The following is a 26,461-nucleotide window of genomic DNA, read 5'->3' as shown; positions in this document are numbered from 1 at the left end:
CTCTCTATTAGAAAGCAGGCTCCACTGGTCCTATTGCTTGCTTCCACCACCACTACCCATATCTGGTGCACTGCCAAATATACAGCAGAGTCTCAATAGATATCTAACTATCTTAAAGGGCTTATCAAATTTTGTACAGATGACAGACAGTGATGGGGCTAGGTACACTCAGAATAATTAACTGTGTTCTAAACTCTACCAAGAGCTCTAAGTATGCAGTTAACTATTTAGAGAAATGGAGGCGCTTCCACTACACTACCAAGTACATAGGAACAATATTTAAAACCAGCCCTGGTGTATAGTACAATGGAATAACTTCTCTATGGAAAATGGTGGCAGCTGTCAATGAGGTGGCATCTCCTGCCTGTCACCCGTCTATGATTATTTCTGTTCTGTTTTCAAATGCCTCTTTTCCTATTTGTTCTTTTCTAGCTTTCATTCAAGGCTTCCTCAGCAGCTGTGTAGGTGTTGTGAGGAAGGAAGGGAGCTGGTAGGTGTGTACTTTTTCTTCTAGCTTGGGCCACTGCTATAATATTTCCTATCAGAGGGGGAAGAAGTGGAGAGAAAACCACCAGGGAAATGAAAGAAGAGAAGAATGAGAAAGAAGGGGATCATATCAAGGAAAAAGAAAATGGAAGAGAAGTAGAGGCAACCTGAAGACTGAGGGAATGGGAGAAAGAGTCCTTATTATCTCAGGCAGGGCATGTGATACATATTAAGATACGAATTGAGTAGAGGCCACTGCAATCTGTAGCCAGCGAGGCATGCCCTTTGCTGATGCTTTTCTCCGCTTTGCTTTTGCTTTGTCATTTCACTGTTAATAGCACCTACCTTGTAAAGGGAGAGAAGAAATGAAATTGGGTTCAGTAATTTTAGAACTTAATAGGTTAAAACAACAGAAATGTATTACCTTCGCGTACTGGAGGTTGGAAGTCTGAAATGGGTCTCACCAGGCTAAAATCAAGGCGTCAGCAGAGCTTTCTGGAAGTCTAGGGGAGAATCTGTTTCCTTACCTTTTCCAGCTTCTAGAGGCATCCCTTGGTTCATGGCCCCCTTCCTTCATCTTGAAAGTCAGCAACGGCAGGCAGAGTCCTCACATCTCATCACTCTGCCTCTGTAGCCACGTCTTCTCTGACTCTGATTCTTCTGTCTCCATCTCCACTGGGATTATATTGGGCTCACCTGGATAAATTATGCTACATTCCCTATCTTAAGGTCAGTTAGGCTGGGCACGGTGGCTCAAGCCTGTAATCCCAGTACTTTGGGAGGCCGAGACGGGCGGATCACGAGGTCAGGAGATCGAGACCATCCTGCCTAACACGGTGAAACCCCGTCTCTACTAAAAAATACAAAACACTAGCCGGGCGAGGTGGCGGGCGTCTGTAGTCCCAGCTACTCGGGAGACTGAGGCAGGAGAATGGCGTGAACCCGCGTGGCGGAGCTTGCAGTGAGCCGAGATCGCGCGTGAACCCGGGAGGCGGAGCTCGCAGTGAGCCGAGATCGCGCAACTGCACTCCAGCCTGGGCGACAGAGCAAGACTCCGTCTCAAAAAAAAAAAAAAAAAAAAAAAAAAAGTCAGTTAATTAACCTTCATTCCGCCTGCAGTCTTAATTCCCCTTTGCCCTGTAACCTAACATATTCATAGATTATAGGAGCTAGAATGTGAATATCATTAGAGGGTCCATGATTTTGTTGACAGCAAACATTGTATAACTTTGCTGAAACTATACTCTTCATTTTTCCCCTAATATTTTTAAAAAACAAGAACTCTGAATGTCAGTAATTTATTTTTTCCCCTTTTGGGTTTGCTAGAAACAGAAGTAACAACCCTAGCCATCTGTCATTTAAACAAGGGAAGATTTATTGCCTTTAACTAAAATGGCATTTGCCACAATAGCAATACTAAACACTTTAGCAAAGACAGAGTCAGTCTGGCAGAGGCAACAGCATGCTATCAGCACCTCTTCTTACCAGCGCGGCACAGTTTTCAGTGGTCTTGTGTCCTTACGCTGGAAAGCAGTCAAGGGGATCTGGTGCTCTAATGATGGGCCAACAAGTGAGAGATAAAGATTGGGATTATATGGGTGTATTAAACATTTGAGAGAGACCTTTTAGATTACTTCAAATAGCTACCACTTATGGAACACCTTCCTTGTGTCAGGACTTTGTTGGGTACTTTAGGTATAGTATATGCGATCCTCAGAACAACTTCTCATGATGGGTATTACAAACAAGGAAACTGAGGATAAACAGGATTAAGAAATTCACCTGAGGTCATACAGCTATTAAATAGCAGAGACAGAAAATAACTCCCCAGCTACCTGACTCTAAAGCCTTTGCCCCTTCAGGCACAGAATAACTCACTGCAAAATTATCTAATGCCCATAAGGTAACTGGTGGCAATGGAAATAGGTAGGAGTTCTGTTGCTGAGGCCCTGAAGTCACCAGGTTTTGTCCACATCTCCTCAATCAACTAACTAAACAGCATTAACACCCCCAATTTCCTGATTAGTGGCTTATCTAAAGTCCCATGAGTCAGTGGGCTCTAATTGTGAGTCTACCCTTTGTTTCTGATGTTACCTCGCTCACTTCTCCTCAAAGACAGCTATGAAGAAATTGAGAAAGTAGGCAAATAAGAAATGAAGAAACTGAGCAAAGAAGAAAAAAATGAAAATTAGAGCAATTTTTTGTGTAAGAGGGAGTAGCTCAATTGTGTAGAACACTGAAAAAGTCATGGAACTACTGAGCTTTGTTCTGTGAAACTTGGAAACTATGATTTTCTATTACTTGGCCTCTTTAGACTGCATCCTCAGAGGAAATGTATCTTTGAACTCAAATTCAATATTTGATCAAACCACACAACTAAAAATGTTAATTAAAAACAAACAAAGCCAAAACCAACAACAGCCTAAATATTGGGGAAAATTTCTTTTGTGAATTAAATTCACTTAGTAATAAATTCATTTTTTAATTACAGCTTTGCAAGCTTTTAGTTTATGAAAAGATGTTATTATTGATGGAATTCAGTTTTCCTGACAGTTTGGTATTATTTTTAAATCTAAGAATGCTTATAATCTAAGAATGCTTTATAACTGTAGTAAGAGACATGGCCTAGTATCATGCAAAAACCTTTCCTAAGGTATGGCAAATCAGAGGATTTTCCCAGGCCCCACACAGTGCACAATGCCAAATTGTTGTTGGAACTAGTCCTTCAGAATAGGTAGTTTCTGTAATTTATCTTACACCCATGGTAGCCAGCACATTGAGGGGTCACATAGTGATAATAATAATGGTTAAATAAAGAAGTGTGTATTTATATACATGTGTTAATTGACTCACAGAATCACATGAACAAATTTATTTTCTAAAGTAAAACAGTTCACGTAAAATTGTCCTTTTCTGGTCCCCCACTCTTCAAAAACCCTCTTTCTTTTAGGCTTTCCCTTTCCACACTGTTATTGACATTAATTTTATTTAGATTAGAAGTCTGTGCAAAAATGGTAGCAAAGAGGAGACAACGCATACATTTGACCTAGACTCCCAAGCTTCACAGATGGCCCGTAGCATGGAGAGAAGCCAGGACAGATTTTAGCAGTCTTCTACATTGCATGAATGTCATTACTTGAGTATCAACTTAAGGATCCTTACTCCAAATAGACTCAGGTGGCCTAGAAAAGTGCTTGAAATTTTCTGCTTATTCCATGGGGTAAACATTGAAGTTTGCTATTGTAATCATTCCAATCAAATTTTTGTGTTAACACTGGCATTATTTATATTAGCTATCTAGTCACTCTGTGTTTTTTTAAAAAACTAAGTAGGTAAGTTCAGAGTTTGGATAATGGTAAAAAGCCAGAAAATGTCTGGAACATAGAGAGAGGCCTGGGGATGGGGGTTGGAGAGGACTGTGGAGGTCAGGGACTTTGGGGAACTACAAGTCAGCATGAGGGTGCTGGATTCCATGGGTCAAGATATTACCACTGACAGGGAAAAAGAATGATAAAAGAAACTAACATTTACAAAAAAAAAAGTTATGTGCCAGGCAGGCCTTGTGTTAGATACTTGGCATATACAGACAAGAGATTCACAGGAAGGAGAACTTTTGTGCTTATTTACAGTCATTCAACCCACATTCAAATACATTTTTGTGTTGTTTTATTATGTGATATTTTTAAAATCACAAAAAAAAAAAAAAAAGGAAGAAGGAAAAGCAGTAAGGCAAACTTCCAATAGGTTCATGAACAAAAGTCAATTATGGAATATGGCAGAAGTCACATATAAATGTATTCAGTTTTACCTTTAACAATTACACTTGTGGTTCCAGTTATCTGTTGATAATATAAATTACTCCATATTTAGTGACTCAAAACAACAATTTTATTTCTCTCTCATGGGTCTGCAGTTTGGCTGGACTCAGCTAGGTAGTTCTTGCTGAGGGTCATTCATGGGGTTGTCATCAGGTGGTGGCTGGTGATGGAAGCATCTGAAGGCTTACTACTTGCAGCCGGGCATGGTGGCTCATGTCTGTAATTCCAGCACTTTGGGAGGCCAAGGCGGGAGGATTATTTGAGCTTAGGAGTTCAATACCAGCCTGGGCAGCATAGTGAGAACCCATTTCAATTTATTTTCTTAAAAATTAAAACCAAAAAGAAATGAAGGCTTACTACTTGCATATTTGGAGCCTGGGCTGGGAAGGCTCACACATTTGGTCCTCTTCTCTCTCTTTGTGGTTCTTCCACATGGTCTTTCCAGTGTTATGGCTTCAGGGTAGGTGGTTTTCCTCCATGGCAGCTCAGAGCTCCAAAGGCACATGTTCTGAGAAAGAACTAGGTGGCAGCTGTATCACCCCGTTATTACCCTGTCTCAGAGTTCACACAGCATCCTTCTGCTGCATTTAATCACAAAGGCCCACCCAGGTTCCAAAGGAAGAGACACAGATTCTACCTCTTGTTGAGAGTAGTATCAAAGAATTGGTGGACACATTTTCAAGCCACCATAATCTGCTCTCAGGCCACCTATTATTTACATCCTTCCCACATGCAAAATATACCCACCCCCTCCCAAGACCTTCTGAAATTCTCATTTATTAAGACATCGGGCTCAGGCTCAAGGTCCAGGACTTTATCTATGAAATCAGGTCATGTGTGGATAAAGATCCTTGTGTGTGATCCTGTGAGTACAGCTCAAGTGGCATTCCTTGAGGTCTGAAAATCTGTCAGCTTGTGAGACAAATTCTCTCTCCCTCACACCCAATATACATAATGGAGTAGGTATGGGGTAACCATTATAAATAATCTCATTCACAAAGGGAGAAGAGGCATGTGGCAACCTCCACAGCAAGTCTATTATCTTTCATGGTTCTGGGGCTTGACTAAGCTAATCTAGAGGGTTTTTGCTGAAGGGGTCTCATGAGCTTACAGCTAGATGGTGGCTGGTGCTAGAATCATCTGAAGGCTTGCTCACTCATATATATATGGCACCTGGTCTGGGAAGACTTAAATAGCTGGGATTGGGAACAGCTGGGCTTCCTCAGACACCTCTTTCTAACTCGGTGTTATTTCCCTGTGGTCTCTTCAGCATGGTAGCTTCAGGGTAGCTATTCTTACATGGCAACCCGGAGTTCTGAAATGCAGGGGCATGGGGAAGCTGTATCACCTTTTATGACCCTGTCTCAAAAGTCACATAGTGTCATTTCTGTCATATTCTATTTGTTGAGGGAGCACAAAGGCCACTTAGGTTCAAGAAAAGGGAACAGACTCTATATTCTTTACTGGAAAAAGTGTCAAAGATTTTGCAGACATGTTTTTAAACCACCATAACTGGAAGAAGGAAAAAGAACAAAAAGAAAAGCTTATGAACTGTTGCTCAAAAACCATGCTATATCCTATGGCACCAAATTGGTTGGTGGTTGCAGCCACAAATCTGAGTGATGATGGACAAAAACGGTTAAGGGTCATATTCAAATGCATGAAATTATTTCAGCTTTTTGTTCCCCAAGAAAGACCTATTTCTTACTTCACTTACTAAGAGAGAGACAGACAGAGAGAGAGACCCAAATGTTCTGTCAGGAAAGCTAAGTTCTAAAATGGACGGTCAGCAAACTATGGCCTAGAGGTCAAATCTGGCCTATGGTCTGTTTCTCAGCCCAGGAGCTGAGAATGATTTTATACTTTTAAAGAGAAAGAAGAAGAAAGAGAAGAAGAAGAAGAAGGAAGAGGAAGGGAGGAGGAGGAGGAGGAAGGTGGAGACGCAGCAGCATATGCAACAGAGGCCATCTGTGGCCCGCAAAGCTAAACATACTCTGGCCCTTTACGGAAAAGTTTGTTGACCCCTGTTTTAAAGCACTTTCAAATGTGTTTTCACATGGTTTCCACAGCTAGAACAGCAAATATACCTCTAAAGCGCTTCTAATATATAGATTTTCCTCATAAAATGGAGTAATAGGACTTGTCCTATCAATTTTTTCTATTATATATTCAATCTCACATATACATATTCTCATTTATTCTCTTACCCACCTACCAATATTCTCACCCCCCCCCCCCATAAAAAACATAATCCTGGCTGGGTGTAGTGGCTCACGCCTATAATCCTAGAAGTTTCAGAGGCCAAGGCGGGAGGATTGCTTGAGTTCAGGAGTTTGAGAACAGCCTGGGCAACATAGTGAGATCTCATCTTTCCAAAAATAAAAATCCTTTCTTTTCCATTGTGTAATTTTCCTTCTCAAAAGCTATAAATGTTTCTTATTCCAAAATAATAAATCAAAACTCCTAATGCTTATAGGTCACTCTAGTCCATAATCATATTTCCAGCCTGTCTATACCACTTACCTGTCTCTTTGTTCCCAGATTCCTATACAGCATCTACATTAGACTACTTGCTCTTCCTTGAAGAGTCCATGCCCTTCCATATACCCATGACTTTTCTCATTTCTTATACCCAGAAATGACCATTCTTGTCATATTGAAAATATGCTTATTTCTCATGTTTCCTGTGCCAATTCACTAGTTGAAACCGTTGCTCAGTGTTCAGCATTCCCATGGCATGTCACTGTATGTAGATCTATATAACATTTGTTTTATTCTGTTTGCAGTTATTTATGTACATGTCTTTTTCCTCAAAGAGAAAAGCTCCTTCAGGGCAAGTGCTATTTCTTAGTCATCTTGATATCCAGTAAATACACTAATAGGTCGGGCAGGGTGGCTCATGCCTGTGATCTCAGCATTTTGGGAGGCCAAGGCAGGCAGATCACTTGAGGTCACGAGTTCGAGACCAGCCTGGCCAACATGGCAAAACCACATCTCTACTAAAAATACAAAAATAAATTAGCCAGGTGGGGTGGCATGGGCCTGTAATCCCAGTTACTTGGGAGGCTGAGGCAGAAGAATCTCTCGAACCTGGGAGGCAGAGGTTACAGTGAGCCAAGTTCGCACCACTGCACTCCAGCCTGGGCAACAGAGCTAGACTCCATCTCAAAAAAAAAAAAAAATATATATATATATACACACACACACACACACACACACACACACACTAATAATTGTTAAATTAGAGAATAAATGATCCCAGATCCTTTTTTATTTTTCTCTGAAAACCTACCCTTTCCCCAGAGTTCATCCAAAGGCGCAGCTCTGGTGTTCAAGCTGATCTCTTTCTATTCTTGCTCTTCTGGCTTCCTATTCCCAGAGCCTTCAAATTCTGGAATAAATCAGCCTACATTCTTTCTAGCAATTTTATGACCCTAGTTTCATTAAATCATTCTCTTAACACTTCAAAACTCCATCTGTTCCCCAACATGACTTTCCACTGAGCCTAGCTCAAATGCATACATTTCATCACCATCTACTCCTTTCAACAGCTTCACAGTACACAAACCACATATGTACCTGTAAGACCACCACATTTTTCTTACCTTTTCTCACATTAAAAAAAACAAACAAGGCTGGGCATGGTGGCTCACATCTGTAATCCCAGCACTTTGGGAAGCCAAGGTGGGAGAATCACTTGAGCTCAGGAGTTCAAGACCAGCCCAGGCAAGAGTGAGACTCTGTCACTACAAAAAAATTTTTAAAATTAGGTGGGTGTGGTGATGTGCACCTGTAGTCCCAGTTGTTCAGGGCCCTGAGGCAGGAGGCTCACTTGAGCCCAGGAAGTCGAGGCTGCAGTGAGCCATGATCATGCTACTGCACTCCAGCCTTGGCAACAGAGTGAGACTCTGTCTGTATTTTAAAAACCACAAGAACATGAAGTTTCATTCCCAATTACCTTTATATATCCAACTGACTATGACTTTTGGAGAAGGGGAATATTATTTTTACCACAGTCACATAGATATAAAAATCATTCTTTAATAGGAAAAAAGAAGAGTGACATGATAAAGGAGAAAAGATGGACCTTGAACCAAAATCCCTAGAGGTCTTTTGAGAACTTGCATACTACTTTCTGGAATAATATGTTGTTTTTCTCCGTCTTTTTTTTTTCTTCCTAATTTCCTTGAAGTGGTAGAGGACCTTTCCGCTTCTTGGAACCGTGTTCATGGTGTGACTTGACTACTGGAGAATGTGGAGTGGTTCTGATTCCTTTTAACAAGCTACTTAATAAGGGAGGAGGCCATAAAGTAGAATCAGAAGGGTTTAAGGAATACACAGTGACTTCCAGCATAATGAACTCCACAGGGTTCATGGATAGTCAGCAGAGAATACTAAAGATATTAGTGGTAACATCTATATATATAGCAATTATCATTAATATTTCTAAGGCAACTTAAGTCCCGGGGTTAATAACAACAGGAAATGCCCACGTATGTAGTAGGTAAGGTCACAGCTAAGTTCAACGTCTAACTAATGAGTCCGGATAGTGATTCATTAAGTATATACAGAATAAGATATATGAAGTTAAAAAGTCACTAGGATGTATACTTTAAAATAAAAGCTATTTAGTGGTGATAATATTGAAAGAATTCTCTTGACCAGGCGTGGTAGCTAACTCCTGTAATCCCAGCACTTTAGGAGGCTGAGGCAGGAGGATCACTTGAGCCCAGGAGCTCAAGACCAGCGCGGGCAACAAAGTGAGACCCTGTCTCTACTTATTTTTAAAAAAGAAAAAAAAGGCTCTTATATTTGCAATAATATTTCAATTTGTTTATTCCTTCAACCTCATATATATATGTTTTTAGATGGAGTCTCACTCTGTCACGCAGGCTGGAGTGCAGTGGCGTGATCTCAGCTCACTGCAACCTTCACCTCTGGCGTATAAGCGATTCTCCTGCCTCAGCCTCCCAAGTAGCTGGGACTACAGCCATGGACCACCATGCCCGGCTAATTTTTTGTATTTTTAGGAGAGACCGGGTTTCACCATGTTGGCCAGGCTGCTCTCGAATTCCTGACTTCAAGTAATCCAACTGCCTCGGCCTCCCAAAGTGCTGGGATTACAGGTGTGAGCCACTGTGCCCAGCCTCCTTCAACCTTATTTATGTATGTGTGTGTATGCCAGGCATATGTGGTAGACATTCAAAAACACGATAATTTCTGTGCTTAGTAAAATGCAAAATCATTGTTTCTTTTGATCCACAAGTTGGTTACATTTTTTTACCTTTGTAGTGTGCTAATACATTCAAAGCAAGAAGAGAACTCAGTTAAATATTTAAATTATTAGATTAATAACACTGGTAATATGTAGAAGCACAATGAACTAACTGCTAAGTGTTATATATTGATGGGGGCCGGGCGCAGTGGCTCACACCTATAATCCTAGCACTTTGGGAGACGGAGGCGGGCGATCACTTGAGCCCAGTAGTTTTGAGACCAGCCTGGGCAACATGGCGAAACCCTGTCTCTACAAAAAATACGAAAATTAGCCAGGGGTGGTGGCGTGTGCCTGTAGTCTTAGCTACTCAAGAGGCTGAGGTGGAAAGATCGCTTGAGTCTGGGAGATGAAGGTTGCAGTGAGCTGTGACCACGCCACTGCACTCCAGCCTGGACAACACTGAGACCCTGTCTAAACACACACACACACACACACACACAAACACACACACACACACACAAGATTAAGAAAAAAATTAAGGAATCTAACTGGAAACACAAAAAATCAAATAAATTGCTAGAACAATTATTAGAGTTGACCGTTTAAAAGGACAAAATTCTATCATTTGCAACATGTTTAAACTTGGAGGACATTATACTAAATGAATAAGCCAGGCACAGAAAGACAAGTACTACATGATCTCATTTATATGTGGAATATAAAAAAGTCAAACTCAGAGAAGCAGAAAGGAGAGACTAGTGTTACCAGGAGCCTATAGAGAGAGGGGGTAAGATAATGGGGAGATGTTGACTAAAGGGTACAAAGTTTCAGTTAGACAGGAGGAATAATAAAATAAGATGAAAAGAGGAAAAGCAGAACTAAGCTTACTGAAAGCAGTTAAAGCCAAACAAATTTTTTTAGTGAGCTGAGTACTTAAGAGTACTTAGAGTACTTTTTTCAGAATTTTAAATAAGGCATACTTCTAGAAAAAGGCTATGGAACTAGCAAAGTAATATTTAAAATGGAAAGTTACTAAGTTTAATAGGGTAACATTAAAGCAAGTACTTTATACATACAAAGTACTTAGTACAAGTTCTCGACGCATCTCTTATTAATTCTAATTACTAGTTTTAATTATAATAGATATATTTAAACAATGGTATCCTTGTTGTGGGTGTGTGTGAACTTCCACTGTATTAGTCAATATATTTGATCTGGAGTATAAGGAAAATGGACTGATCCTCTGATAGACTTCAAGGTAGTATTTCAAAGTGGCCTGGGAGGATACCCTAAGAACACTTAGCTGCACCTTACTGACCTTCGCATGGTTTTGTATATGTTCTCAGTTTGCTTTGGTTGCCTCTCAACCACAGGAATCTTTCTTTCTCTTGTTTTACATGTTGTTTTTGAGTTTTTATTACAGAACATCCTAAATATACACAAAAGTAGAACAGAATTAAAAAAAACCCATCTACCCATCACCCACCACCAATACCAACACAAGGACAAGCTTCTTTCCTGTGTACTCCCATATATGCTTTCCAACCCCCATGGATTAAAGTATGAAGCAAAGTCCGAACATCATATAATTCATTAGTAAATTATTTAGTATGCATATACCAAAATATTTTAAAAAATATAACGACAATACCATTTTCAAAAACAATTCTTTAACTTCCAATATCGTCAGTTTTTAAATTTCTCCAATTGTCTCATAAATGTGTTTGTGGTTAGCTTTGATCAAATTAGGATCCAAACAAGGTCTACATATGGCAATTAAACAGATAAATGTCTTTAAATTCATTTTACTCTACAGGTTTTCCTGCCCTTTTTTCCTTAAATCAGATCATTTGTCCTGTGGAATTTCAGTGTGGATTTTTGCTACTTGCACTCCTGTGGTGATTTAACAATGTTCCTCTATATCTTAAATTTCTAATAAACTGATCGTCAGATCTAGAAAGTTGATGAGTCTCGAGTTTTAGTAAACCACTATCTAGTTCAATTATTTGAACTAGAATATCTAGTTACCTCTGTTTTTGTAATGTTAAAATTGATCAGTGAGCTTAAGTGTGGTTAGCCTGATCCATGAATTAAATACTTCTCTACTACTGATTCATTTATCAAATACTTCTCCATCAGCGTTTTACTTAATGGTTTTAACCATTAAGTTAGTCATTGAAGAGGTCTAGCTTTATTTCATGAGCTGTTGTAAATGTTAACATTCTATTTCTATCAGACCTTCTGCATTGAGAAACTGGAATTATTCTGTAATGAGGAAATCTCCCTCACAACCATTTAGTTACCCTGAGGTATAAATTATATAAGGAAGGTAGAATAGATACTTGATTCTTTCTTTCCTGTTCTCAGGCACCACAAGGCACATAATCACTCTCCATAGCTTATACTGTTAAAATAATCTGACATTTCTGCTCCAGAGAGATGCATTCTCTACCTACTCACAGTGCACTCCTGCTTCTTTGAACTTTTACAACGTTTAGAGTGTACATCATAAAATGTGATGTCTAGCTATGTGGTCTAGATTCCTCCACAACGTAGTTGGGCACCTGCTACAACATTGTAAGCTCTTAAAGGTGAAGTACCTCCTGAAGTGTCATCCTGTTTAGGAGACAGAAAACAGCCCTGGCGGGCCGGGTGCGGTGGCTCACACCTGTAATCCCATCACTTTGGGAGGCCAAGGTGGGTGGATCACGAGGTCAGCAGTTCGAGACCAGCCTGGCCAACATGGTGAAATCCCATCTCTACTAAAAATACAAACATTAGCCGGGCGTGGTGGCGGGTGCCTGTAATCCCAGCTACTTGGGAGGTTGAGGCAGGAGAATCGCTTGAACTGGGAGGTGGAGGTTGCAGTGAGCCGAGATCGTGCCATTGCACTCCAGCCTGGGCAACAAGAGCAAGAGCAAGACTCCATCAAAAAAAAAAAAAAAAAAAAAAGAAAAAAGAGAGAAAGAGAAGAAAACAGCCCTAGTGAAACTAAATTATCTTTTTTTTTTTTTAATGCAGGTACAATTATAACAAAAATCAATGGGAACTGGCTTTTTTTAAACATACAACTGCAATATCAATAGTGGTTTTGGAGCGAGGGCTCTAGAACAGGTGTATGACCGGAACTCAGGTTTGAAAACTCAGGTGGTCCATGGATTGTCCTCACTACATTTCTGTAATTATTATTATAGGGAAATGTATTCCTTTTACAATGTGAATTCCATAATGTGGAGTGGGTGTTTTTTTGTTTTTGTTTATTTTTGGTTTTATCTTCTGTATATCCCCAGCGCCTGGCATATAGTAGGTATCCGATTCACCTGTTGAATTTATCTGGAACTTATTTATTGTGTATAAGCTTCATTCACTACAAAAAGAAATGAATGGCAGATAGGATTCTTATTCTTAGGGTTTTCATCTAAACTCTTAATGTAAATTTGTTTTTAAAACAGGAAAAAATATATTTTAATTTGCTTATGTATCTGTTTTTAGGGTTTAGTCAGTTCTTTCAGCTGTCTATTATGGTACCATTAACTCGGTGTTACTATTATGACTAAAACTAGCCCATGCCCTGTATCTACATAATACTTCTGTTTAACAAGGACTCTAAAATATACTATGTGCAGAATACTAAAACAGCAATCTCTGAATCTTAATACCTTTTGGGTAGTTACGTTCAAAGTGAGATAAAACACCCGTAATTGTTTATTACTCAACCAAAGAGCAGTTAAGGGATTTTTCATGTGTAACAGAAAACACATTACAACTACATGTATGTTCTAAACTGTCAATGTCTGTGTAGTTTTTAGTCCTTAATTTACTTGAATTTTCTGTGACATATCATACTGTTTGGCTTTCTGCGAACTCCTGACTTCCATGATAAAATACTCTCAATTATATTATAATGGAACTAACGGAATTTGTAAACTGATTCGAAGAAAATAATATATTTTCCACAAGTGTCTGATATTGAGTAAGAGGAAAGAACTGGGAACTTATCCTTAAAAACAACACAATATTTGTATTTTAGGTTTGTTCGTATTCGATACAACTAAAAGACTACAGTTATACTATCAAGTGTCAATGGTATGCCTTAAAAGGACCCTATTCACAAATTTAGTGGCCAAAAATCCTGTGTAGGCACAATTCCATTACATCGGAACAAAACAGCACTTTTAAAGAAAGGTAACTGTAAAACAAATGTAACCAAAAAAAAATTTTTCAACTTGAGATAAGAAAACAAATTCCACGTAGAACTATTTCTCTTAATTCTGATGACACTCCCAGCATATTTGTAGCAGATAATACGAAATTAAACTGTAAATCGCTTAGAATATCGTTATCACTATGATTGTCATCTCCAAGATCTCAGGAAACAAACATAACCAAAAGAACTCCCTAAATTACTACACTATACCATTTGGAGTGCTCCATACTTCTCTTCCTTTAGCTCGTTCAATCACTTTTCTGCCAGGTCTCAAAAGTGAAGTACGTCACTAATGTTTTTCTCACCTGCCCACATTTTGATTATTTATTTAATTTCTTGAGACAGAATCTCAACTATTTTGTCCAGGCAGGTCTCAAACTACTGGGCTCCAATGACCCTCCTGCCTCAGCCTCCAGAGTACCTGGGACTACAGGTGCACACCACTGCACTAAGCTCACATTTTTTTTTTTTTTTTGGACAGAGTCTCACTCTGTTGTGCAGGCTGCAGTGGTGCAATCATGGCTCACTGCAGCCTCAAAGTCCTGGACTCGTGAGATCTTCCCACCTCAGTGGAGACCACAGGCACGCACCACCACACTCAGCTAATTACATTTTGATCCTTAAACACTTCATGTAACATCTTTCCTGTGTTTTCCTTTGGGGCAATGACCTAACTATACAATTATTTTGCTTTCCCCATGGTGCCCAACAGGGATAACCTAACAAAAACACTTGGTGAATTTCATTATGCAATCTTGGAAATAATTTTCAAATTTTTGCTTAATTATCAGTAGCACCAACGGCTTTTCAGAGTTTATGACAATGGTCATTAATTCTCCTTTTGGGTATTACCAGTCTGGCCTAATTCATTTTTGAAGATGATTGTCCTATTTACCTTTTACTGTAGAAATTACAGAGGTGATTATTCAATGGGAAAGGAAATTAATAGTACCTCCTTTGTCAGCTTTCTTTACCATGGAGGGGGTGGAGTGTAATAAACAATAGGGGGAGAGAACATGTAGCTAGGAAGAAATCTCTGACTTTTAGGTGCTTTGTGCTTATACATTGAAGAGCTAATCTGTGCTGTCAGGTGCCTCTGGCAGGAATTCTTTGGGGACCACTCCACAAGACACAATCTCTTGAGTGCACCCTTGCCTACCTGCCAAAAGGTTATTTTAAAATAGCTTGTAAACAAAGCTTTTCTATGTTAGATTAGCAATCAGGATTTTGAAGTATGAAGCAAAACTGTGTTCTCCAAGAATCTTCTCCATATGGTGTGTCCTATATACCATAACATCATCTCCATTTCCAATTGAGGATGGCATTTATTAAAATGTTATTACCATAATCCAGCTTTCCTTTGGTTTAGTATGTACTTATTGAGAAGGGCACTCAAAATACGGCCTTATTACTTTCCATCAGTGGCTTTTTGCAACTACAAATTACTTAAATGCTTGACAGTAGACCTTTAACAAAAAAGTTAATTGCACCAAGTAAATGTCAATAATACTAAGTTCAGAAAGCTGTATTTTTGATAAGGCAAATTCATCTTGTAGGAAACTGTCAACAAGGAAAATGTTCAGTTGGTAATTTTCAGTTGGTGTGTAGACAAATGTAATTAGCAGATTCATTTTTAAAATTGGAGATTAGAGCAGAAATATAGCTATGGGACTAAAACAAGTCGGCTGGTGGCAGTATTTTCTCTTGTAACTTGGGAAACAGTTAATCTCTCAAAGTACCTTTACATCCAGTAACTCAAAAATGTTACTACTATTTGGGCAATATGTAGTTGTGGATAAAATTTAAAAGTACAAGATACAAAGAACATTGAGCATTTCTGGTGTGCTTATCCACTGAAAGTTGAAATTACCAGCAGAATTTGTTATACTTTGGGATGCAGATTAACAACTGTTGATTCTCCATAAAAATGTTAGAATGTAGTGGGTTGGATGATTACCTTGGTTGGTTGAATGAAGTGTTTTGGAAAATAAAATCATAATGCAATTAACATGTTATGATTAGTTTCTCCATAAACCAAGATTTGACATAACATCCCAGAGGTTTTCATTATTGAAGAAAACAAGCACTTAATAAAGCTTTGAATTTCCTCTGCTTTGCTATCAAGAAAAGCATACTTCAAGAGCCAACATTCAAGCATTTTCTGCATCTTAAGATTCAAGATAAGGTTCTTCACTGCCCTTTCTACAATGAGGCCGCGCCATCCTGATGAGATCAGATTAAGTAAGGTTATTCTCAAGGCTAAACCAAACCCAATCAAGGTACATATATCAGATCACTTTTGAATAATAAAAGCATCGAACTCCTGCTGAAGGGTTTGGCTGGTTTAAAGAACTGCCTTTTTTTTTTTTTTAACAGAGCATCAGAAAACCATACAAAATTGTGATTACATTATATTCAAAACTACCTATTCTGTACAAATACACACCAATTTTCAAAGAAAAGTACTAAACCTGACCACTTATTTCCCTCAGTGAAAATAAAATGCAAAAATACAAGTATCTGGTTTTCCACGCAGACTTCAGGGTATTAGAACACTGAGTATTTTCATTAGTTATCTAAACTACCTTTTTACTCTATGCAAAGATATTTTGCTATTAGGAGTAGTGGCCACTCAGGAATCAAAATGAGTGTTAGTAGATTTTAAACTCAAATCTAGAAACCACACTTTCAATTCCTAGTCCTCTTCTCCCATACAAAACCTCAAAGATGTAAGTACCACATAACATTGGAATCAAAGGTCATAAAAACCAAAAAGCTAACCCACCACCACAGCAGAATCTGAGTCCCAAGGTTAAACTAAAAAGAAAAAAAACAAAAAAACAAAAAACAAAACCATTCACAGCACACTGTACATAGAATTTATTTGTTTGCCTCATACATTTAAAAATCAGAATAGTGCAATTACCTACAAATAAATTCAATCTTCTCATTCACGGAGTTGCAAAGTTTAAAGAGAAACTTTAAATTGCTTTGGGTTTACATTTTTGAAGACACGCTCAGATTTACTAAGAGAGCATATCAGAAACCAGATCTAAAATGTTAAGGCATAAACTTTAATTATCAAGTCTACTTCTGCCCCTACAAAGCCAGTTCTGCAGATCGCTCATTCCACTCCAACCTACAGCTAAAGAATGAAGTAAAACAGGTACACACTAAATCTGGCATTTAACTGCTGAAAGAAGCGTTAGAATTCTTTAGGGTGAAAAAGTTATCTTACACAATTCCACTCCTTCCTTCAAGAAAAGGAATCCAATGGCTTAGCTCTTCCCCCACCTTTAAAAAAGATCGCGGTCCACCCCACTCCCCTCAATTCCTTCTTCCAGGAAAATGTGAAACTAACGGTTTCCGTGCTGGCCGCGCCGGCCGGGCGCCGAGGTTTCGCGGGCTGTCCCCAGGCAGCGCCCCGGAAAACAAAGGGGATTCCCAGCCATTGTCCTCCGCGGCGCTGAGCATCACCAGCACTAGCAAGGCAGTAGCTTGCGCAGTTATCTCCACAGCGGGCAATGTCACAACCCGACCAACAGCACAAACTACTACCTCAGCCAGGGCCATGGTGTAGGGGAGGCACGGGACCACGCGGAGGGCAGCAAAGCGGCTCCGGCGCTTCTCCGTCCTTCCTCGCCGCCGACGTCGGCCCGCCGTCCCTTCTTTTTCTTTTCCTTTCCCTTCCCCGCCGCGCCGCGCCGCGCCCGAAGACCCCGCCCAGCACCCAGCGCCTCGGCTGCTCCCGGCGCGCCCCGAGAGCTACGGGGATCAGAGGCGGCGCCGGCGCCCGAGTGTTACAGCCGGCGTTCTCTACGTCAGCCACCGCTCTGAAGAAAGGCGCCGGTGTCCTGCGAGGAAAGCCGCTCCCTCCACTGCCCGAGGGGAGCGCGTTGCCTCACCGCTCGAAAAAAGGAAATGGGCGGCAAAAGCGCAGTCAGACACCAACTGGTTCTGGACGGCCCCCGAGAGGCAGCGAGCAGCGCTCCAGCGCTTCGCCCGCTAGCAGCTGCCGCCACGTCCCGAGCTGCGCCGTTCGCGCCCCTCCCTGCTCAGAGCCCCCGGTGGGGGCCGGGCTGCGGCCGAGCCGGCACCCGGGTCCCCACCCGCGCCGCGCTGCCGCACCCGCCGTCGGCCCGCTCTCGGCGCCGACAATCGCCGGGGCGCATCCTGCAGAGGCGGCCGCCGGCTCCGCCAAACAGCAGCCAAGGCATAGCCGGGAAGTCCCCAGGCCACCCGTTCCCCAGCACCCTTCGGGGAAATCCCGTTCAGTTCTGCAGGAGGCAAAAACGGAACAAACGAAAACCCCTTAACAGTGAAACCGGGCCAGCCGATGGCCCGGGTGGCGACGGCGACGACTCGACGCGTGCGGACACGAGACCCGTCTCGCGCTCCGCTGCTCCTGTGCGTCCGGACGAACCTTAGAGATCACTTAAGGAGCCTCGCGCGCTACTCCTCACCACGTGACCGCCCCACCAGGCGGCCCCCCGCGCCGCCATCTTACATCCGGGATAGAGGCGGCGTCCCTTTTCCCCGCCTTGGCAAGCTTCGACGTGCCACCAGAAATCAGCCCCGAAAGAGGGGACCCCGATTCCACGTCACCGGAGTGCTGAGGCAACGGGCGATGCCCTCCGTCAGCTCAGCGGGGAAAAGTGGAGTCCCAAACTTTTTCCGGCCTTTGCCCGCAAAGAAGATGGCGGCGCATACCGCCGCCTAAGCGGACACGTTGTACCCTGGCCGTGGTTTGAAGTTTCCGGCACCTCCTTTCCCATCCAGCAAGGACACAATCATACGAGCCCCACCCACGGGGGGTGGTTGCTGAGCTACATTCCGCAGAAAACAGGCGGGAAGGCTGCGGCACAGCTCGCTTTAAACGCAAGCTTCTGGGACTCGTGGTTTTGGCTTTTTCTTTTTAAACCAAGTTAGGGAGAAGGCTGACTGCCATGGAGCCACTTCTACTTTTGGCCCAGACAACTTACGGGTTTGTTTTTTTTTTCCTCCCATTTAGAGATTTTTTGTAGGAAGTTAACAAATTGTTTTAAAGAAAAAGTTAGGGCTTGTCAGATAAAATACAGGACGCCCAGTTGAATTGGAATTTCAGATAACCAGTGTTTTGGCATATGTGTGTTACATATATATTTTAAATTGTTTATCTGATATTCCAGTTTAACTCTGCATTCTCAATTTTTAATGACTGATCCGGTAGCCCTATCAGCCTTACCCCTGAAAATCCATACTCATGACAAAAGTAAGGAATGGAGGGAAATGAAAAGCATGTTTAGCTACAACCTAGAATTGTCTTCGCCCAGACTTTGATCCTTCATATCCTTGTATAATTTCCTTTCTGCCAAAATAAGATTTTTTTTCTTAAGCTATTACGATGTAATGTTGGACAACAGATCCTCCTGACCAAGAGGTTTAATTGCAAATTAAAAAATAACTGGCTTTTTGTTTCTATTCTACATGGTATAGGCGATGGGACCCAAACAATTTCTTAAAGTACAAGTTTTCAAGTTAAAAATCAGCCTGCCTGACATATTTCATAACATTTTTACGTGCATATTCAGAAACTTTCCAATTAAGAATATTTGTGTAAACATAATACATTTGCAATTAAATGCTTTACTTGACAAACCATAAACTCATCTATCAATCACTAAGCATAAACTCAATCAAATCATAAACTCAAAGCATAAACTCACCTATCAATCACTTACCAGAAAGTCTGTAGAAACTTCACACCATCCTTCCTTGATAAGCAAAGATTGGACTGCCATGGGGATCAACCCTCACTGCTCATTCACTGCACAGTGGATCAGATTATTCTGCACCAGAGCAAATGTCCTTTGCCATAATGGCACAGATTTTTAAACGGCCATTAAACAGCTGTTTGGTCTATGGTATACAGATTTGTTACAGCAGTAGTTTCCAACTAAATTTAGTCATTACGCTACTTTATCACTTAGATTCCTTTCCATAATCTATTTTTAACAGTGCTACCACCAATATACTCATCATGCACATATAATGTACTGTTACCATCAACTTTTTCTCCCACCCCCCATAATATCAGGAATCTTAAGTATCCTTTCTCAATATGACCACCATTAGTGAATCGATCCTTTATCATCACCTCGTAGCAAGAAAATTGCAACAGCTTCCTACCTTAGCTTTCCATACTGTATATATCCTATCGTGCTTATGATTGCAAGTTTATCTTCCTTGGTTTCATAATTTATTCTTAAATCACTCCAGACCCCTGCCATCTCAAATCTAAACTACTCTCCTTGGCTTTCAAGGAATTTTATGAAGGGATCCAATCCTTCACAGCCAACCTTGTTTCACACAATACACCAAAATGTACTGTTTTCTATTTCACAGATATACCTTGCTCACAGTATCTTTGCCTGAAATCCCCCCATACAGCCTTTGGACTCATCCAAAATCTAGGTAGCCATCAAGACTCACTTTGAGTTCTACGTTAACCACTGAGCTTTTTCATTTCTTTAAAAAAACTTCCTTCTGACTACTAACAGCGATATTAACCTGAACCACAGAAGACTAGGCTATTTTATGATCTCATTTTAATCTGTACTTGTCTTTTACTGTACTTGACATACTTGTTAAAAGGTCTGTATTCCCTATAAAACTGTAAACTCCATGAGGGCAGAGACTAACTCAATGCCTAACACAAAATAGGGTCTAAAACGTTGTTAGCGATACACCAGTATTTAATTGTATAGTCTTGTATCCAGTATTATTTTATATATGCAGTTTCCTTGACTAGCTATAGTAAGCACTTGAGAGTGCTCCAAATAGCTTCTGTCACATACAGCAAGGACAGTTATTAGCACACAGCAGAGTCTTAACATTCAGTGGTTGTCCGGTGAAAGGCAAAAAATTGGTCCCTATTGTGGGAAGACGTGGATTTTCTGGCCATTCTGGAATGATGTGTGCCAAATGTATTTTACTTCCCTAACTACTTAGTGGTGATAATGCTCCAGGCACAGCACTTTAGAACACACTCCATTTTAAATTCTGTTAAATAACCACTGTTAACTCCATTTCACAGAGGAGGACACCAAAACAGATTAATTAACTTGTCGAAGGTCACGCATTTAGTAAATAACAGAGTTGGGATTTGCATCTAAGAAGTCTGGCCCCAGACTCTGGGCTCTTAACCACAATGCTGTTATTATAACATAACATAACTTCTTACAACACACAACATATGTTTTAAACAGATAAAATGTTTTAAACCTGGACCAATAATAAAAACCCAATGCAATTTTCAAGGTCATCATTAAGACAAATCTTTTTTTCACAGTATTTGAAGTTCTTTGTTATGTTCAAGTATATTTGTCCCAATGGCTCTCATAGAAATAGTAATTGCCTCAAGAGTATTTTTAGTTTATTTTATATGTCTTGGATTTTAATGGACTGTAAAACATGAAAGTATTGTACTGTAGTAGAAAGAACTGCTTTTGAAAAATCAAGACATAGTGATCCACCTGGACTTTAGGTATGTGACTCTAGTCCCCCTGATCACTTCAACCCCCTGATCCTTGACTCTTCTGTAAAATGAAAATAACTTCTTTGCAAGGCTACTTTGAGGATTAAAGGGAATAATACAGGTAAAACCTTGGCCTGCACATACTAGGTACTCCAGAAATGATGGTTAAAATTAGCAATTAGAAAAATTGTTTTAACTATGACTGCAGTACACACTGAGTAGTGTACAAATTCTTGTTCTATACTTTCATTACATAACAAAAAAAGGAATTTTAAAGCAAATTATTTTCTTTGAGAGGTAGAGAGAGAGTCTGGCATTGATACGGACAGGCAGTTTCAAAACAGCTTCACCAAATTAAAAAAAAATGCTCATAAGATTAAGAGAATCTAATCTACATCAGGATTACATTTTTACTTGACCTAGCATTTTTACTTAAGGTTCCAAGTCTTTCTTTCTAAAGTATTGAGAGACACTTTGTGTCTTCTGTTTATTGTTTTATTTTTTCATTTTATATATTAATGGTTTTAATAAAGCTCTCAAGAACATTTCCCCTTTATTCTATAATTTTTTTTTCCAAACTGATCATCCTAAACATGTGACTCACTACTGGTAAAGTCTTTAAACAGAGTAAGTGATGTGGGTTATCAATAATGTTTCAGACTTAATGGGGATGAGAAAGCAAACACAAAGTATATTCAAGAAAAAAATGAATCACTGGTCAGATCCAAAGGTAAATTATCAAAGTGGTTATGATTTCAAGTTATAAAGAAATACTAGTATTGCTGGAACATAATTAAAAACCTGGAATCATGCTTAATGGTAACTGTAAAGCAAATAAAGGATCTATACAATCACAGTTATAACTATATAGCTTTCATGAAAAATCTATCCTAGACTACAAAGAAAATCTGGGTTTGAGGCCAATACATTTTCATGATTATAATACATAACTGATACATCTCAACAACATAAAAATTGTAAGGAGAAAGAGTAACAACAGTGGTATTACTTTCAAGAATTGTGTTGGGAACTAAAAAAGAATTTCACAAAATTAGATAAATATATCCAGTCTGACATAAACACCATATGGTAGCTGCCTTAAGAGACAGGAGTTGTATGTTATGTGTTAAATTATGACACAGAGGTAGTAGTAAGAGATGGAAAGCAAATGAAATTTGCACAGTTGGGTCTGAAGCCTAATATTTTATTTTTCTCGATAAAAATAAAATTGCAATATTAAAGGTATGGAGTATTTTTCTCGCATCTCGTAAAACTTCATAGAAGGAAGCAGTTGTTAATATACTGCGATGATTTTCCAAATAATGGCATGGTTTAGCTCTTCTCTGGCTGCACTGTTTATTGAATTTTAGTTTAAAATAAAACTTAGTGTAACTACATTCACAGCAACCGAAAATGGTCTCAAAATTTAATAATTTTTTCATACTTGAGGGGATAGAATCAATACCACAGTATAATTAAGAAGGTTTCAATTGACCTCTGGGTGAAACAAGCACACAGACACCAAATACATGCCAGAAAGACTCAGATATGAGAACTATAAGATTCCAGGTCTTCCATCAAATAGTGCTTTGCAAGAGAAAAATGAAAATAGTTGAAATACATGGGCAATATATGCTGCCTCAAATCCTTCTTGTAAGTAGGCAGTGTCAATATTATAAATCAATAAATCTAAATCTAAAACATCTGCCTCAAAAAACAAAGATCTCCCCCACCTCCCAAAATCATAAAAAACAAACCAAAACCCTAATTAAAAAAATTTTTTTGAACCAGAGATAGGATCTTGCTATGTTGTCTAGGTTAGTCTCAAACTCCTGGCCTCAAGTGATCCTCCCACCTTGGCTTCCCAAAGTGCTGGGATTACAGGTGTGGGCCACCATGCCAGCCAAAATGCTCATTTAAACAGGTTTTAAATACTTTACTTTGAGAAAAGATATATAGTCTCTCTATCCACATAACAAAAAAGATATGATTGTTCCAAATTTAGATGCTGAATCCATCATATTTATAGCAATCCCATTTTGTGAGCATCTTGGCTGCTGAATCCCATGTATTCATAAAGACAGTAGGAGTTATAGTCACAAATTTTTTTATTTTTATTTTTAGTTTTTTATGGCACTTCCAGTTTTTGGAACATATTACTTTAACTTGTTCAGCTATTTCAAAATGGCAGGGGAACTTTACCTTTGCAAAAACGCAACAGTGGCCAAAGTGGAAAGTATTTCTAGAATCTCATTTAATAGGCAATGAGCAGTGGTTCTACCACTAACAGCTCCACTTTTTCTGAGCAAGGAATAGGCACAATTACAGAAAGAACTGAAAGAGAAGAGGCAGAGAATGAAAGAGGAATTAAAAGAGAAAAATCAGGGGAAAGTATAAGAAAGATGATAACGTAAACATAAAATTTAACAAGGAAAAAAACACAAAAGAGAGAAGGGGGAGGGAAGAAAGTGATGTCCAAGAAAAAGGAAGAAAAACAGTCAAAGATCTCTCTTATGATATAGTAATAAATTTATCAAACAACTTGAATAATTACCCTGTCATTATAAAATCAACTCCACACTCAAAATACACATTTTTTCCTCTAAAGATTTAGTAACTAATTGATCAACATCTTTGTTTAGAAATAAGGAAATCGCTTTGAAAAGTCAACATGCCTAGAGTTAAATAAGAGGTAGAGCCGTTCATCATTGCCTCAGAATTAGTTGAGATGACCAAGAATATTCATATAGAACTTGCCACATGTTCTTTTAAATAGCCAACACTGTTATTCGAAATTACTGGATTTGTAAGACATTTAACCCCCTCTGAAATGGGTCTGTATATAAACCAAGATACAAAGACGTTAACTCTCTTTCTGACTCTATAAACACTTTTCATTCAAATGAAAGCACTATTCTACTTTCCAGAGATACAAAAACTTTAATTCAAGTGATCATGAAGTATTAAAAGACTTTCCCCACTTTATATAAATCGGTAAAATACTATGTGGTATGAACTCCCATTCTTCTCATGAAGGATAATTTTTTTAAAAGAAAAATTCCCTCTAATAATGTAGATAAACATAACCCAGGAACACTAAGCATAGTAAAATGTGATACTTTATACAAGATCAGCTATCTGCCAAAATGCCAAACCTAAGTGGAAATCTAAGGAACATACCCAGCTGCTGGCAATGCTTTCAGAGATCATTTTTGTCTACATATGTGGTAGTTTTCTATGAAAAACTGTAATCCACAATATTCTGAGCCTGCACACTAACCCATTCCAAGGGTGGCACAGTTAGGGGCTCCTGTAAGTGTTTTGCCTTGGCTAGACAGACTTCACCTACAGCAGTCTCTTGAAAACTTGGTTGCCCATCTGAATTATTCTGTATTTGGGGAGAAAATATTAGTCATTATAAAATAACTACACTGCCCTTCATTGACACTAATGTAATAATGACCACCTTATTAATAAAGAATATACTTTTGAGTTGTTTTCTAACAGTGCTCCATAACTTAAGCTAATTAATCCTTAACTGTTTCTTAACTGATCCTTTGGCCCAATGGTTACCTGGGACTAGTGGTACCCAATTGTGACAATCAAATACTCTTTAAAATTATATTGAGAAAGGACAAATAATCTAGTTGTCATTGGCCTGCAGTAGAAATAATTTAACTGAATATTATTCTCCAGAATAAAATATTCATCTAATTGAATTGAACAATTCAATTAGATGAATATTTACACTAAATTGTTCATCCCTTTCTTCTGATGATACATATAAATTTAAGGAATATAGCAAGAACTGAATCAATAACCATATATGGAAAAAACAAGAAACAAGAGAGATGTTAACTGTTAAGTGAATAAAATTAAAAATGAAAGCAAGTGAAAAGTGGTTCTCTCTAAGCCAGACTTTTATGCCTTTTGTTTGTTTTGGAACCTAAAAGGCTCCTAATAAACAGTGTTACAAATGTATACAATAAAATTAACAAAACCTTAACACTAGTTATAAAGAAATACTAAAGACATTACAAAATGATGTATTTTTTTTTCCCTTGGCAGTGGTAGCATCATAGGAAACTAAGAAGTAATCTATGCAAGTTAACAATTAGTTTATTTCCTTTATAATGGACCAAATGGCCAGAAAAAGACTTTATTAATCATACAATTGGTGGCATATGCCTGCTGTCCAGCAATATGAATAAGACAGGCACTGGCAGTGACAACAAGTGATGATGTGAGGCTTAAAACTCATGGTATTGGCCAGGTGCAGTGGCTCATGCCTGTAACATCAGCACTTTGGGAGGCCAAGGCGGGCAGATCACCCGAGGTCAGGAGTTCGAGACTAGCATGGCCAAAATGGCGAAGCCCCATCTCTACTAAAAATATAAAAAAATTAGCTGGGCATGGTGGCATGTCTGTAATCCCAGTTACTTGGGAATCTGAAGCAGGAGATCGCTTGAACCCGGGAGGCAGAGGTTGCAGTGAGCCAAGATCGTGCCACTGGACTCCAGCCTGGGTGACAAAGTGAGACTCTGTCTCAAAAGGGGGGAAAAAAAAAAAGAAACTCATAGTATTTCTAGTAAGTATCACAAAGGACATTTTTACTACTATTTAAAGGGCTGGTTATAGACTCAATTGTGCCACAAAACGATCTTATCTTTGAGAGCCTCCTTTTTGAATCTCCTGGCATCTAATAATTTTACACACCCCAGTTCTTCTGGTCACTGAAGAACTCAATTCATATTAACAAGGCAAGGACAATGTATTCCATACTAGCAATCAGAATATTTTAGAAAATGCAACCTAGAGGGATGCTTGACTCAAGGGAATGAATTACTGTAGTGACTCTTGGAGGGTGACAGGAAATATTCTGGAGGAAAAGCCTGTCAAATTATACTACCAAGGGGGCCACCCACTTGCTTCACACTAAGACTGGCATTACCTTATTATACGATATTAACACATTCACTATGTTTATGTTTTGAACTGTAGGGCATGGTCCTGATAAAGCAAGCTTTGGTTCATATAAATGTATATTGCATATACTTCACTCATATTTAACTATTTAATTATCTTAATTGTAACTGATCTGTTATTTCTCAAGTATAGACCATTTTCCTTTGAATAAATGCATGGCAATATTTTCAACATGTTACCGAATCGGTACCCTACCCTTGGGTTATTCTGTTTCAATGCTTTATCAGTTA

At 39.3% G+C, this 26,461-nt stretch overlaps 1 protein-coding gene across 1 annotated transcript; it reads left to right on the top strand.

Annotated features, from left to right (window-relative positions):
- The first annotated feature begins 17,554 nt into the window (after positions 1-17,554).
- LOC103239505 (putative uncharacterized protein encoded by LINC01465) lies at positions 17,555-18,045 on the top strand. Its single transcript, XM_073020907.1, is given in 2 exon segments — positions 17,555-17,816; positions 17,819-18,045. Coding segments are annotated over 2 exon segments (393 nt in total). The 5' UTR covers positions 17,555-17,650.
- Positions 18,046-26,461: the final 8,416 nt, after the last annotated feature.

The sequence above is a fragment of the Chlorocebus sabaeus genome, chromosome 11 (genome assembly GCF_047675955.1).
Source record: "Chlorocebus sabaeus isolate Y175 chromosome 11, mChlSab1.0.hap1, whole genome shotgun sequence".
Classification (NCBI taxonomy): domain Eukaryota; kingdom Metazoa; phylum Chordata; class Mammalia; order Primates; family Cercopithecidae; genus Chlorocebus; species Chlorocebus sabaeus.
This window is presented reverse-complemented; position numbering and strand designations above follow the sequence as displayed.